The sequence below is a fragment of the Scomber scombrus genome, chromosome 15, assembly GCF_963691925.1.
Source record: "Scomber scombrus chromosome 15, fScoSco1.1, whole genome shotgun sequence".
Taxonomy (NCBI): Eukaryota; Metazoa; Chordata; class Actinopteri; order Scombriformes; family Scombridae; genus Scomber; species Scomber scombrus.
The window spans coordinates 6726338-6742359 of record NC_084984.1 but is presented as its reverse complement, the minus strand read 5'-3'; the positions used below and the strand labels follow the sequence as shown (position 1 = coordinate 6742359).

Below are 16022 nucleotides of genomic sequence, written 5' to 3'. Positions count from 1 at the left end.
CAAAACCTTCCCTGTTAGTATCTAAAATATCTCACCTAAATTATAGCTAATATTTAAAAGTGCTTACACCCTTAACAATGGTGAACTCACACAGTATAATAAAATATATATACAGTATAATAATATAATTAACTATAATCCTGCTGTTTTGTGTCTATAGTAGTTTCATGTAAAATCACTCAGAGTTTTGTTCTGTATTCCTCCAATAATTTTATTTTCTGTAATTTATCTGAATGAATATTTAATTTATTCCAGATGTGACCAGCTGTAAACATTGAATATAAAATGAACAGAACCATCAGTGTTTATAAAATATGAGGAGAAACTCTTAAAAAACTGCTTTAAAAACAGTGAAAGTCAGGAACCTGATTTATTGTCACACCATGACACTTTATAACTACATCTTTCATTGTCATTCAGTTTATTTTCTTTTAAAATGAATGACAAATGCATAAATAACATTAACCAGCATACACCAATTATCTTAAAAAATAATTAAAAATAAAATAAAAACCCTCCCTAAGAAGTCCAGTGGTTTCTGTGTCTGTACGCTGCTGCTGCTGCTGCTGCTGCTGCTACACGTTGCCATGGTGACACAGTCCTCTGCAGCGTTGACAGCTGTGTTACTTGGAGAGGATTTCAGCCTCTTTTTCTCTCTCCGCCCTCATCTAGGGAAGATGTTGCGGTCCGTGACAAGCTTCTCCATCCTCTTTATCTTGCGTTTGTTCTTGGGCATGGGTTTGTCGTACATGCCGTTCTTCAGCAGATGCTCCTTGCTGTGATGAACCTGAGCGCCGTGCTGCAGCTGGAACGAGCACAGAGCTTTGAGAGGTCTCAGAAGAACCTGAAGGAAAGAGATGAAAGACACAAGAAAAGCATTTATTTCATCAGCTATATTGATATATTATGATAATGATGATGTTGTGTTAGTCCTTATGTTGGCTACCTGTCAGTTTTTGTATTGATTTTAAATTTATTTTACTTGTTTTTAAAGCACTTCATGGTCTTATATTGGCTTATATAGCGCAACTGCTGGCAGTGCATGAACCAGTTTAGCCTGGCTTTTGATTAAGAATTGTTTAAAGTACTTTTATTCTATTTGTTTTGATGTTTTAAAACTTAATTTTATGCTATTTTATTATTACCATTCTATAACAATCCTTATCTTCTTATCAGTTTTATTCATGTTTCTTTGTCTTTTTTAATCTTTTTAACCTAGTTTTAGTCTAGCTTTTATTAAACTTTATATCTTTTATTTAATTTTTGTTTTGTTGTTTTAAATCTATTTTAACCTAGTTTCTTTAAAATTCTAACTTTTAATAAATATTTTTTCTTATTCTCTATTCTTTTATTTATTTTACTTAATTACTTACTTTAAAATTTAAATGCATTATACAATCTGTGGGTCAAAAAAGCATGGCAGATAGCCTCTCACTATCACAATTATGTCACTAGGTCACCTCTTGGATGTCGTCGTTCCTCTCCAGGATGGAAAGGGCCACAGCGGCACACTCCAGCGTGGACAGACAGATGTTGGAGGGTTGTGTGCGGATCACGTACTGACTGGACAGAGTCCTGTTGAGCTGCACCTGATTAACAAAAACAGAGGTGATCGATGAGTTAGTGTTATATTCTATTATTCATATCATTGTAGGGGCCTCCAGTTCTAATAGATGTAACTATTTATTGAGTTCATGTTTGACACAGGCCCTTATTTAAAGTAGAACACTACATAATTTTACACAATTACCAAAGCCTTTAGAGCCGGGGAGGAAATTGGCCTGAGAACAGCGAGGGCCAACCTGTCCCGTAGCATCAAGAAAGCAAAACAGGACTACACACAAAAGATCACCAGCCACTTCAAGGACAGCAGAGACACGCGCAGCCTGTGGCAGGGCATCCAGACCATAACGGACTACAAGCCTGCATAAAAAGTACACTCCAAAATCTTTTTTATCTTACTGCCTATCCATTCTATTTTTTTTTTTATTTTTTTTTATATTATTATTAGTAAGTGTCTTACCTGTTGTGCACTTCAATGTTTACTCTTTAGTGTTAGGAAACATCTGTCTTATCTGTTGTGCCTGTGCACTTTATCTGTTCCACCGTGGGATAGTGAGAAACGTCTTCTCGATTCCTTTGTATGCCTTAACATGTGAAGAAATTGACAATAAAGCCGACTTTGACTTTGACTTTGATTGACAATATGCAAATTAACTAAATTTTCCTGACAATAATAATAATCTGGTTACATATCTAATAGTGTTTTGAGAAGGAATAAGTTAACATTTTGCTATGACGGTTGTTTCTTGCAGTAGTTTATGCTTGGGGAGTCGGTAGTCCTTGTATGTTAAATATGTTGGTACATTGCAAGTAGACATTGTAATTATAGAATAAGAAGGAGAAGCCACAGTGAGCTCTGAGTGACAGTCTGCACACTTCCAAATCCTGTAACACCACCCTGAAATTGTTGACTTGATTATTGACCGACTTCTTTAGTTAAACAGTGAGAGTTTGTTTGGCTGCAGTGTAAATAGATACACCAGTTAGTCTTCTATTATAATTCTGACAAAGTAGCTGCTCATCAAATGTTTGCTGCACCCAGAACTTTAGTAGAGACCAGGAGTATTAAACCACACTTACTGTTACCACCTGTTTTACCACTAATGTTGCCAATTCAGCAACAACATCTTACGGATTATAACTTCAAGAGCTGAAAAACAAATACTTTCTATAATTAAAATCAATATACAAAAGCAAGTTAGATAAATGAAGATATATTTACACTGTCAGCTGCCAATACATTTCAAGGAGAGGCCTATTTTCCCCCAAAATATCCAGAAATCATGTTCTTTGACATCCATCAGCTCATTCTTTCCAATCATGCCTGCCTGCCTACATTCAAGATTTTTCCTTTGATAACTTTTAAGAGCTAAAAATTAAAAATCAATGCACAAAAGTTAGATAAATGAAGATATATTTGCTCTATCAGCAACCATAAATCATGTGCTTTGACATTAATAAAATGCACACATATCATTCAGCTCATTCTTTCCAATCATGCTCTAAAGTCCGCAGCGTTCACCTGCCAACATTCAAGAGACAATTTTCCTCTTTAGCTCTTCAGTTTTAATTAGTAATTTCATGTGGGCGAAGCAGCTTTCCGTCAAGTGGGCGTAATAGGAAGAATCATTTAGTTTCAGGTGAGCAGGGTTGCTATATTCCAGCTATACTGAGTGATTTAGGCTGATAAAAATAGCCAATCCATTTTTTTAACATATAACTCTAACTATAACAGCAGTAATTGGTCTATGTGACATTATAGAGGGCAAAAAAGCTCAAAATCAGAACTTCCTATTCCTCTTTTAATGTGACAGCACGAGTAAACAAACCTGTTTAGGGAGGTGGAACAGGCTGTTTTTGAGGAACATGTTTTTCGCCTGACTCCAGGTGCCGTCTATAATGATGACGTTATGTTTTACAGCTCCGACTTCTTGGTTTTGCACTAACTCCTCCAGGTTCTGGGATTGGAGGCCTGGATATAAGATAAGAGTTTTACTGTCTCGGCACACCGCAGCCAGCTCCGGGTGCCTGAATGCAGAAAAGAAAAGAAAAATGAAATATATTTGAAGATTAAATTACAGTGGTGTTGCAATATTTTGAAATTGGTGCGCTAAAAAAAGAAATATTGCTTACTTTTCTTCATTAAATCTCCTTCCGACGATGACGTTGCATTTTCCTTGTGGCAAACAAGCAGCGAGAAGAGGCACTGTGCGAAGTACTCGGCTCTCCTGAAAACACAGCGGAGGTTGAAACAGAGAAACCAGGAAACTCTCAGAGTAATCACATTACACATACACATAATGCACTGTAATAATCTGGTTACTAAAGATCCAAATATACATGCAGTGGTTCAGTAATCAGATTAAAGATGCTACAATTAGTCAACTATCAAATAAGAAAGATAAGATATTCCTTCATTAGTTCCACGGTGGGGAAATTTACAGTATTGTTACAGCAAAAATAGAAAGAAAGAGCTTCAATAAAAAGGATAAAGAACAATAAATAATAAGCACATGAGCAATAAAAACAATAGTAGTAAAATTATATAAGACAAGAAATATATTGCACAGTTGAACTGAAAGTAATATTATACTTGAAATACTGATTGCATTATGATTTTTAATACTTGTTTTAAAACAAAAATGCAAAATATTAGCTGGTTGTAGCTTCTCAAATGTGAGGATTTTATTGTTTTCTCTGATTTTCTGTGATGATAAATTAAATGTATTTGGGTTTAGAAGATGACACTGTGGTAAATTATAATTGATATTTTTCACTTTTTTCTAACATCAAACAACTAATTGATTTATTGAGAGAATAATCAACAGATAGTTCCCGCCCCAAGTTTAATCTTTATTATTTTTGTTGAGATATTTCTTCATTTAGGTGAAATAAACCCTGTGCAGAAGATCTCAGTGTCAAGAGGCTGCTGAAATATGTGTTGCATTGAAGGTAGATTAAAGCAGTAATTATTAATCAGTTAATTAATTGGTTGCCAACTATTTTAAGAAAGAAATGACCAAATTCTAGCTTCCTAAATGTCAATATGTTCTAATTTCTTTAGTCTTAATGATAGTAAACCTGAATATATTCGGGTTTGGACTGTTGGTCGAGACAAATTGAGATATTTTAGGTTGCATTTTTCACAACAACTAATTAATTAATCAAATAAATAATGCTTAATTGCGGTCTTAAGTATATACCTTCATGATTTTAGTGGAGGTGTTTGGTCATTTAGGTGAGATAAACCCTGTGCAACACAATAGGTCTCAGTGTCAAGAGGTTGTAAACATCTGTGTTGCATAAAGGTAGATTAAAGAAGCAATTATTAGTCAGTTAATTGATTGGTTGACAACTATTAAAATGAATCATACACTATTTTTTTGTTTTTTAGATAAAAATGACCACATTTCAGCTTCCTTAATGTGAATACTTACTGGTTTATTTAGTTTAAATGATAATAAACTGAATTAATTTGAGCTTGGACTGTTGTTTGAGATAAATCAAGACATTTTAGGATGCATGTTTGGCTTTGAGAGTCATTTATCTAAAAATGTTTTTACAACAACAAATGAATTAATCGAGGAAATAATCAACAGATTGATGGATACTAAAAATAATCCTTAATTGCAGTCATAAGTATATGTAAAGGTATAATTTAAGTGGTTGTTCATTCATTCATTTCTGCTGCTTTAATATAGTTAGTTTTCTAATCTATCTTTAATATTGATGCTTTTATTTTGTAGCACTTTGAGATTTGCTTCAAATATGAAGTGCTTTTCAAAATAAAATGTATTATTATGATTATTTTTATTACTATAAAAGGTAGATCTCAGTGGCAGGAGGATGCATACATCTGAGGTGATTAAAATCTACAGCATGTATGTTATATATATATATATATTTTAAATGAAACAGTACTCACCTCTGCAGGATGCTGCACTATATACAGACATGTGGAGACCTCCAGGGGTTGCGATGGAAGAAAAGGACAGAGACACACCTTCTGAGGGCGACTACATGGGAGGAAAGTTGCAGACGTGAAGCTGAGATGATGAAAGCTCAGATACCTTCCCAGCCTAGTTATCCCCCATCATCATCATCATCATCATCATCATCAGCTGGTCTTCTGTAACCACATTAATCTGTTTCCTCTCATTAAAGCATGCCAGTAATTGGGGGAGAAGAAGGAGAAGAAGAAGGAGAAGAAGGAGGAGGAGGAGGAGGAAGGGGTGAAGTCCTGTCTTGTCCACAACTCTTATTTTTACCACTCAGCTAAACTAGCATTGGTTATTTTCAGCTCACCGGCACCGTAAACACGTCGGTCTTCTCTCTCCGACCTCGACCGGGAGAGCAGCCAGGTCTCCAAACGCGTCCACTAAGCCATCTTCTTCTGTCGAGGAGGAGCTGTCGCAGGTTTCTGGGTCGTTTTCTGCAGGAGAGACAGAAGAGCAAACACTGGAGACATTGTCCATTTCTGGAGATGGCATGAAGCTAAGCCCTAGTGGTTAAAAACACAGGAGGGAGGAGGAGAGACTTCCGTGTAGAAATACATCAAATAGAGAAGAGCATAAGGACTTTTAATCAAATACTGGTACAGTTTTGAGATATTTGTACTTTCAATGTAGTATTTCCATTTGATTCTACTTTATATTTCCTCTCGACTACATTTCAGAGGGAAATATTGTACTTTGTAATCCACTACATTTATTTGACAGCTTCAGTTACTTTTCAGATGAAGATTTGACACAATGGATAACATAACAAGCTTTTAAAATGCAACACAGTTATAATGTAAAAATACCCTCCAGATATGTTTTACAGTGTATAAAGTACTCTACTTTCAATAATAATTTGTACTATTCAAAGTATTTGCTGCTTTTTGCACCTTTTATATTTTATATTGCACTTTATTGATTACTTTTAATGTTTTTTTAATGTCTTAAACTGTTTTTTAATTGTCATAAATGTTTTTATGCCTCAGGGAATGCTATCTTAATTTCATTATATTGTTGTCTGATCTTTAGCATAATGACAATTAAGCTACTACTTCTATTTGTATTTGTATTGTATAGTTACCTTTTGAAAAGCTATTTTATAACAACTTGTTGACAGCTTCATTTTAATCCTTTTATTAGAGCTACAATGATTAATAAAGACAGAAAATTATCTTTTTTTAAATAATCGATTTATTGTTTTAGTCATTTTTGAAACAGATATTATCTGATTGCAGCTTCTCAGATGTGCAGATTCCCAGTTAGTTAGTTAAATTAATATATTTGTGTTTTTGTCAGCTGGGTGGACAAAACAAGATATTTGAATATACTTCCTAGAGATTTAAGAAGCTACAATCAACATTTAAAAAACATTTGTTACATTTTCTCACAATTTTTAGACTACTCCATTATAAGTGAGAAAACAATAATGTACAGATTAATTGATAATAAAAATAACTGTTAGTTGCAGCCCTACTTCTTATGTTTCACAGCATACAATTTAGTGCAGGGACAGTTTTTAAAACCTTTTTCTAATTATAAACGATGTGACTCACAATCTAACTAGTCTAATTCTATGACCCTGACTCTTCTTTATGGTGAGCTGATCTCAAACCATCAACTCACAGCTGCCCCCTGTCGACGTGGAGGTCAGGAAATCAGATTTAAAGGGTCAGAAAATAGGGATGTTCACAGTTGTTAACGCTAGATGTCACCAAAGTCCATTTAAACTGGAGATAACAGAGGTTCATTCACCTTGTAAACATGTGTCAGAAGACTTTAAACATAACCTCTGCTCTGTTAAAACAAACTATAACTATGTACTACACATCCACTTATCTTTATATCTTATCTATACCACGTCCGTGCTTGTTTGTGTGTGTGTAAATTTCTGTATGTGCTGTTTTCAGTCTTCTCTTCCAGGTCAGCAGGCACAGCATCACCACTGAGCTCCAGATGGGAACTTTGGTTTCAGGCCTAGAGGGAAGAGTATCTGCAAATAAAGCTTGACCTAAACCCGCACAATGGGTAAATACAGCTCTGTCCTCTTTAACCAGCCACAGTTTGTTTTGAATGTCTGAAAAGCAGCTTTACTAGGTCATAAATACGTGTTTTTGCCTGATGTATTGCCTGCAGGTATACACAGCTAACATGTTTATTTTAATCTGGCATAAATTGAAGTCATGTCAGTCTCGGGAAGCATTAAAAATCCCCTGAAAACATGTTTTAAAATATAGAAAAACACTCTTCTTTGTGTCTGATATCAGGTTTACACCAAAAAGAAAAGGTTCAATTACCTACTTAGAAATTTCTCAAAATACATCCTCTCCTTCTCCATCATTGAAAAATACAGAATCCATGAATTTGCAAGTAATTTTCATTTTAAAATTCATAAAATAAAAGTCCTTTCTTAGTGTACGTTCACTGAAGGCTTCAAGTTTCCACATCGCACTTGGTTTTAGTTGCAAACTGGTTCAGGATTGGCTTCCAAACTGGTTCTGATGAGACAGATCATGCCTGTAGGTACATGCCTTTAACTCAGATTTAAGCTCAGAGAAACTTTCCACTTTCAGCACATGAAAGAGAGTCAAACTCTGCACATTTGTCACTCTGCACAGTGGCATAATAATAAGCAAAAACACATTTTTGAGTGGAGAAGTACTTTTAAGAATTAAACAAAGAATTACAATCTGTCAAAAAAAGAAAAGGTGCACATGTTTGCACTTATTACACACTTTGACTGTTTACAAGAGGTTGCACAGTGCACGAACTCCTAGTCGAGATAAGGTGTCAGGTTCACAGTCAGACAGGCTTATTTATAGCCAAAGATCCTCACAAACACCGACAACATGCACTCTCACCCGTTTTATGCACGCTCGTGACCCAAACAACTCTCCTTTCAAACACACTATGATTCATGCACTATTGCCATCTGTCTGCACTGGAGAGACACAGGGTGTTTGATCAGCGTAATGGAGGCTTTGATTTTTTGAATTTATGCAGTGTGAATACAGCCAGGAAAACATTAGAAAAAACTAGAGTGAGGTACAAAGTTAAAGGTACTGTCAGGAGGCCAAATGAACACTGAAGCATGTTTTTCTTGGTTTAATAATTCCTCCTGTTAATACTGACCATTAGAATATCCCTTCATAATGCACCTACAGTGTAAGTGATGGAGGACAAAATCCACAGTCCTCCTTCTGTACATAAAATGTATTTAAAAGTGTATCTGAAGCTAATATGAAGCTTCAGTCGTCCAAATTAGTCAAATCAAGTAGATATATTTCAGCATTACAGTCTTTTTTAGTGCCAAAAGTCCCTCTTTTTGTTACTATACTTATACCACGTCATATTATAGCCATAAAGATGATCTGTCAGTGTGCTTGTATTTTACATGGCATTCCAGCATTCCAGATTCAGAGGTGTGACATGAAACACAGCAGTATGAGCTCCCTGTCCCGCTGTGCCGGCTGTCCCTTTTACAAAGACATCGATCTGCCTCTGTGACTACCTCTGTAGCCAGCTTACTGGTAGACCAACAGCCTCCTTCACTCTGTTTCTGTACCTCTTATACAGCAAGGCACAATAAAGGTGCAGCATTGAACTGCCTTGAACAGACTGTGTTAAAGTGGTTAATATTTGAGGAAACACAAAATGGGAATTTGATGCTTAAAAGACTGTAAATCAGATATCCACTTGATATGACTAACTCAGACTGCTGAAGACTCATATAAGCTTGGGATTAAACTTGGATTTTGTCCCCCATCACTTACATTGAAAGCACATTTGAAGGAGATCTTTTAATAGTTCATAGTATGAACAGGAGGAATGATAACAGCGAGGAAAAACCTATTTCAGTGTTCATTTGGGCACCTGACTGTTGTTTAAAGACACACTTGAAAAATTGTGAACCTATCCTTTAAGTCTTTACATATTAAGTTTAAAGAAGTTACCTCAAGCCAGAGAATGAAGAATAAAGGCTAACTCTATTGTGATTTTAAGACATATTGGCAACAGCACTTGAAAATACTTGTGGTCACGCTAAAGTATGATACACTGTCTTTTATCTTGTTCAGCTGGTAAGGCAGTTGAACTGTTTCCTTGTTTCTCCACAATTACCTCTGCTCTAGCTGGTTTTGATGACTTAATATCTACTGGTTTTACGGGTTCAGTTTGTTTTGTAGCAGCTTCAGTCTCACTCCTTTTCTTTTCTTCAACTGGTTTATTGTCTTTCTCCAATACGGTTATTTCATTGCTATCTTTTACATTTTCAGTCTGTTGGGGTTCGATTGACTCATTCTCAGATGGAGAAGCATCAGCTGGCTTTGCCTTCGCTCTGTCTTCATCTCCCTCATTAGCAGTCTCTGTTGGTGATGCCTTCTCTTTCTCTTCCTCCCTCTGTTCTTTTCCACAAGCCTTTTCCTTTTCTTGTGTAATTATCTCAACTGGAGTCAAAGGTGTTAGGTCCAGACATGCCTTAGGAGAGGATGTTGTTTTTCTTCTAGGAGGAGCGACTGGCTTTTGTATTTCCAAATCTTCTTTCCACAATTCCTCGTCTGCATACACATTGAGATCCGCCTCCTCCAGATCGAGAGGATAATTACTTCCCCATTCAAGGTCCTCTGAGGTACATGTAAAGTTCAAGTCGCTAAATGGATCTTCTGGGATTTCTGTAAGTTTTTCTACCGTTATGGAGACACTTTTCTTTTCCTTTACTGTACTCTTTGTAGTTGGTTGCTCTTCATCCTCCTCTAGCGATCGAGGGAAAGGTTCCACGTCACATGGAGAGGAATTGGCGCTGGACCTGAAGAAGTCTGTGACCTCCTCCTCTAAGTTTGGCATGTCATCTCTTTCTGGCTTGGCATAATCATACAAATTTTGATACAGTACCCGAGATCCTTCCTCTTGGCGTTCTTCTTTATCTGTTGGTTCTGCTTCCACCACAGGAGTCTCATCTATAAGGGCATATTTCTCCAGGTACCCCCTGGCCTCCCGGTCCGAATGCCTGCTGTGGAAGGATTTCTCAGAGGTCATACTTTCTGTATCCTCCTCTTTTTGCCGACTGCCGACTGCTTCCTCATACAGGTCTGTGTAAAGGAAGGCCATGGCTGTTGGCTCCTCCAGCAAAATTGGGTCGATTATCTTGGGCGGCCCCTTAGGTATGAAGACTGGAGTCAGGATCTCCTCTTGGCTTCCAAACAAGTTCGAACCACTTGGTTTTGAAGGGAGCCTACAGCGGGCGCTTTCAGCCCCTTCACCACCTCCTTCCGCTTTGTCTATGTTCATATCGTCGTTGTCTGTACCTCCGTAGAAGACTTCATCTAGGAGGTCGCTGGTGATTTCCAAAAGACTGATGGTGTCTGACTTTTCGTTATCCACCGTGGTGGTGTTGTCTTCAGACTGCTCTGGTCTCTCTGTGTCTTGGCTCTCAGTGGTGAACTCTGCTTGTGGTACCTCCTGTCCATGTGTGATCACAGAAGGACTTCCTGGAGCCTGGGCGTCAATCAGTGTGAACGGCTCAAAGTAGTCCTCAGTGCCAGCAAGTTTTCTAGTCCGAGGTCTGGCCACTGGAGCTCCTGGTGGATCCATTACATTGGGACCCATGGTAGGTAAATGCTGGTCACCTATTGCTGCACCTGATCCTGTTGGAGGTTGTGTTGGGATCTCCAGTCCGTAGTTCAGGTCTAACATACTGTCGTGGGTCTCTTCAGTGGCTTTAGGAACAGGGGTCTCCTCTAGATAAGACAGATTGTCCACCATTTCTGTGCTCTCCTCTTCATCCACAGTAGTCAGCTTTGGAGGAACAATAATGTTGAGGATTTCAGAGCCTTCAGACACTAAACTGAATAACCGTTGCTCTTTATCTACCACAGGATCAGTCAGTTCCTCCTCGTCTTCCTCGTCTTCCTCATCTTCCTCGTCTTCTCTGTCTTCCCTTTCTTCCCTGTCTTCCTCGTCTTCCTCTTCTCTTCTTTTCACAATTTTCACATTTGGCTTAGAGAATTCAACTAATTCCCGCCTTCTTGAGATGTTGTCAAAGCTTCCAACAAGATCTTGCCTGTCTGGTTTGCTCTTCTGACCACCTAGCCTCTCTTTAGTTTTCTTCCGCCTGGACATCAGCTCCTCATCCATGACAAAGATAATCTTCCCTGCTGGTTGAGATCCAGGCGTCGCAGGCCGTACTGCAATCTGAGAGCCGAGGTCCACCGTGAGGTTTCCAGCTTCAGACATCCACGGCGTGGTGCAGCGACTAGGGGTTGTCTCCCATGCGATCCCGCTGTCCTCACCTTGCATAGTTACCATCGAGAAGGAAGAATCCATCATCAGGCACTGCATCTTAGGCTGGACATTCTCATCGTGGACAGCCTCACGTAAACTGAAGGGGACGGTAACACACAAGCAATGAGACAGTGAGATACTACATAAAATATGCCCAGATGTTTCTCCCATATTTGACTGATCCCAGCCCTCAAAAGCAACTTTAAGCCACAGTTTTTTCATATCTACTGAAATTCAGCCAGTTTGGTGTAGCACTACTGACATTATCTCATCACCTGTAATCTAGAACCTCATTTTTTATTGATAATTATAACTGATAATGGACTTTACATTGAAGTAGGTGATATCATCTGCATATTTATAGACTCAGATTTTGTGGAAAAACCATGTCAGCCATAAATTATTAGCCAGAGTATAGTATTTTATGTACATGTACTTAAAACATGTCTGGAGGGAATCTTTAACATTTAAAATTGAGGATTTATAACATTATGTGAAGTTGAAACAAACAACATGCAACAAGAAATATATATCATAGTTATATTTTATGTAGGTGATTAGATTATTGTAATAATTGTCTCACATTTACAGCCTCAAACTGCTCACCAAGCACGCTAATAAACACAGATCAGAGGCACAAATGTAAAATAAACTGTTACCTTTGAGCTTCTTTATATAATTGATTGAGTCAGGTGCAGAGATGTGTTCAAAATTAAAGAACTGACTGCTACTGTGAAAACTATAAAGCAAACCTCCTTACAACTTTGACTATGAGCCACAGTAATACATCCAAATTACATTAATGACTTTCCCTAAAGTATAATTAGTGCTTTGTACCTGTTTCGAAGATTCTCCACATCATCACTGGCTTCAATGTTTTGTTCTGTGATATCTTCGGGTGTCAACACCCTCATCTCAGTATCGACATCCGATCGTCCAAAATCTTCCGTCAAAGTATCCATTGTTGTTATATCTTAATGAATCCTCTGTAGCTCCTCTCCACCACAACTCAGCGCCGCTCTGTCGATTACATTCTAAGTAAGCGTGCTCGAGTTGGGTTTTCATGCTCAGCGTAATCTTGAAATAGAAAACTAGTCTTCCAGTGTTTCACATGAGGCATTTGCAACATGCAAGGAGGTTAGTTTATCATCTGTCCACATGGAGTGAACCCTGGCATTTGCAGTATTATGAGTTAATCAGTGTTAACCTGTTACAGCCTTTGACTAATTTCTACTGTAAAGAAAAAGCAGCCGTTGCAATGTCTCTGCTATTTTTTCTTTCCAGATCTAAATATAATGTATGCTGGTTGCCTGTATCCAATGTCCTCCTGTTTGTAAGTCTGTTAAGAAAAAAAGTGGGTGCAGGTTGATCTTGACTTGTACAAAACAGCTTTTAAGTTGACATTGAACTAGTGAGGAAAGCAAACTTGGAACAAAATAGCAAGTGTGAGCACCACCACCTCTATTTTTATCACCCTTTCTCCTTGACAACTCATATTTAAGCAGTAATGCTACTTAATTTCTTTAATATCAGCTTCAAAAGTTGCTTTTCTTTACTCTTGAGCCACACTTCTATTAAAATGTCAAACCTTGCACCTGTTAAAGTCTGTCTTGCAGTGTGATACTATACGAGAGGTGAAAGACTGGAGGAGCTGGCGAGGGTTTCACTTTTAGTCAACAGGTTGTATCTGGGCAAAAGTTGCCCTCAAGTGTAAACTAGTCTGACATGTTGTCCTTAAATCATAGACTTTACCCAATAGACATGACACTTTTATGACAGTACTGGTGTTAAACTTACACAGCCCATTTCAGAACCATACCATACTGGTGTTTTTGCATATTTGTTGTAATTTACCAGCAATGACACTCCATACTTTGCATAAACTGACATCTAAAGAATAGATGTTTGATGTTTTGCATGTGTTTGCATGTGTTCCTACCTGTCAAGCAGCTATTGTCTCTATTCATTTCACTACAATATGTCAGTATAAATCACCCTGCTTGAGATAGGTGGTCCTTAAAAGTGAAAACATAACATAATTCATTCCTATGATTTATACTCTAGAGTTTAGTTAGTAGTAGGACAAAAAGTAATTCCAACATTATTCACAATATAATTGTTTTCCCTTTCTGGTACAAACGGTATCTGTGATTTTTGCCTCCTTTTTTCCACTAAATCTAAAAGTGAAGTGAAAGTTAAGAGTCAAAATCCTTTACTTTTATTTCTACTTGCAAAGAATTGTGTAAAATAATTGATTTTAAAGGGTTATAAAGCACTACATGGTTTAGGGCCAAGATATTGTACATTAATGATCTGCTGTTACGTTATGAAGCATCTAGATCTCCTAAACCTTAGAGATCAGTAGTGTAAGTGCTGGATGGTGACCGCATGAATGTGTTTTGTGTGAGGGTGTTGAGAGAGCAAAAATAACTATAACTAAAGCAGCATGCCGGAAACCAAACCAAGGATGATGCCTGTGGGGAGAAGCAGAGGGGAGTCCGTCAGCAGGGACGTCAGAGCACACAGTGAGTGAGACAGAAGAGTCTTAAATAAGCTACAAAGCACTGAGCCGAGGTGGCCTGAGTTAATGCAATCAGCCCGGCTCACTCACCTGCAAGGGAGAGAAGAATTAGACACACCCCTAACACATTGCATCACAAGGACATCACAACATTGTAAAGCCCTTTGAGGTAAATTTAGGATTGTGGGCTGACCTGACTTGACTATAATTGATTTGCTCCTATAGTTAGATGTTGATAATTCATGGTTGTCTCTGATAAACTGTCGAGGTTTTTATTTTTACCTCCCTTATATATTTTTAGGATTTGAGTACTTCGCTGTCCATCTTTTCTGCCAATTAAAGTAACTCAAATTTAATTTATTTTTTTTACACTCTTGCTATTTTGCTTCTGTTAAGCGTTATCAGTAACTGTCCAGAAGATGGCAATCATCAGTTACACATAATCTGTTCTTGAGTGTCCTTTCACTGTAGCTACACATATACAACCAGTTTTATTCATTATATACTGAAACAGTAAAGGTATAATACTTGAGCATGACATTAAATAAGGCAGGGCTCAGGCCTTTATCACTTTTTGTGTGTGTTTTATGCTGCAAGATAGACCACTTTTGTACAGGCGACCATTTTATTGATATTTGCATGTTCAGATGAGAGAATAGATGCAATTTTAAGGATTTTAACATAACTATACTTTTTCATGTGTGGAAAAAAAACACATCAGAAACACTATTGATCCAGGCAGATTATTTTTATTATATATTTTGTATTATTACATGATTAAAAGGGGATCTTTAATTAATAAAAAAAAAAAAAATCACTGTCGGATGTGATGACATACTTTATTGCCAATTACGTCAAAATATCAGAGGATGGCGTGATGACGTCGTCAGTATTAATGCTCCCACTGAGCAGCAGCAGCAGAGGAGCAGGAGGATGGAGCAGACCTAATGAATGAGAAGAAGGGCACCAGCACCAAATATTCACATTATTAAAACCCCTGCTGCACCCACAAGTTAAAAGAGGCAGTATTTATATATTTTTAGGTGTGACTTTATATTATTATAATTATTATTTCGGTTGCAATCGACGTCGCTGATTGGAAGCTGTAATCTTTGGCTGGAGGAGAGGAGAGGAGGACGGGACGTGATGATAATAAAGCCTGGAGTATGCATCTGTCTTTTTTCTTTTTCTTTTTTGCTCCTCAACTAAACAGCTGAAGGAAGAAGATGAAGCTCAGTCTTGAAAGAAGATGTCTGTCACCACCACCGTGCCAGTGAAACTCTCTTAATGTCATAAGGCAAGGTTGAACGAGGGTATATTTGATGGCACAGCAGCAGCGGACGGCGAGGAAGAGCCAGCGACTGAAAAGTGGGATTTATGGACAGTGTGTCGGGTTTATAGGAAATTAAAGGGTGTATTTTTATCAGTCTCAAGCTCGTATATATCTGTATTTGTGTGGTAAAGCAGCCTAAAGTGTGTGAGAGAGAGAGAGAAGAGCATAGCTTTGGATAGCTTTGCTGTGCGCTTTTTTTAACCAGCGATATATATAACCCATTTCGTTCCGTCTTTTTTCGACATTATTTCTTATATATTTAAGTATATAAGTAAGCAAACTCACTCATTAGAGCTTTATTTGACTATAAATATCACCCTCTCTTTCTGTC

At 37.5% G+C, this 16022-nt stretch overlaps 1 protein-coding gene across 1 annotated transcript; it reads right to left on the bottom strand.

Moving 5' to 3' along the window:
• Nucleotides 1-353: 353 nt before the first annotated feature.
• On the bottom strand, nucleotides 354-6125 carry dtwd2 (DTW domain containing 2). Its single transcript, XM_062434611.1, has 6 exons — nucleotides 5869-6125; nucleotides 5489-5579; nucleotides 3697-3791; nucleotides 3393-3591; nucleotides 1461-1589; nucleotides 354-844 (listed from the first exon to the last, which is right to left on the bottom strand). Exons 1-6 carry the CDS (start codon nucleotides 6051-6053, stop codon nucleotides 665-667), a joined length of 879 nt encoding a protein of 292 aa, XP_062290595.1. The 5' UTR covers nucleotides 6054-6125; the 3' UTR covers nucleotides 354-664.
• Nucleotides 6126-16022: the final 9897 nt, after the last annotated feature.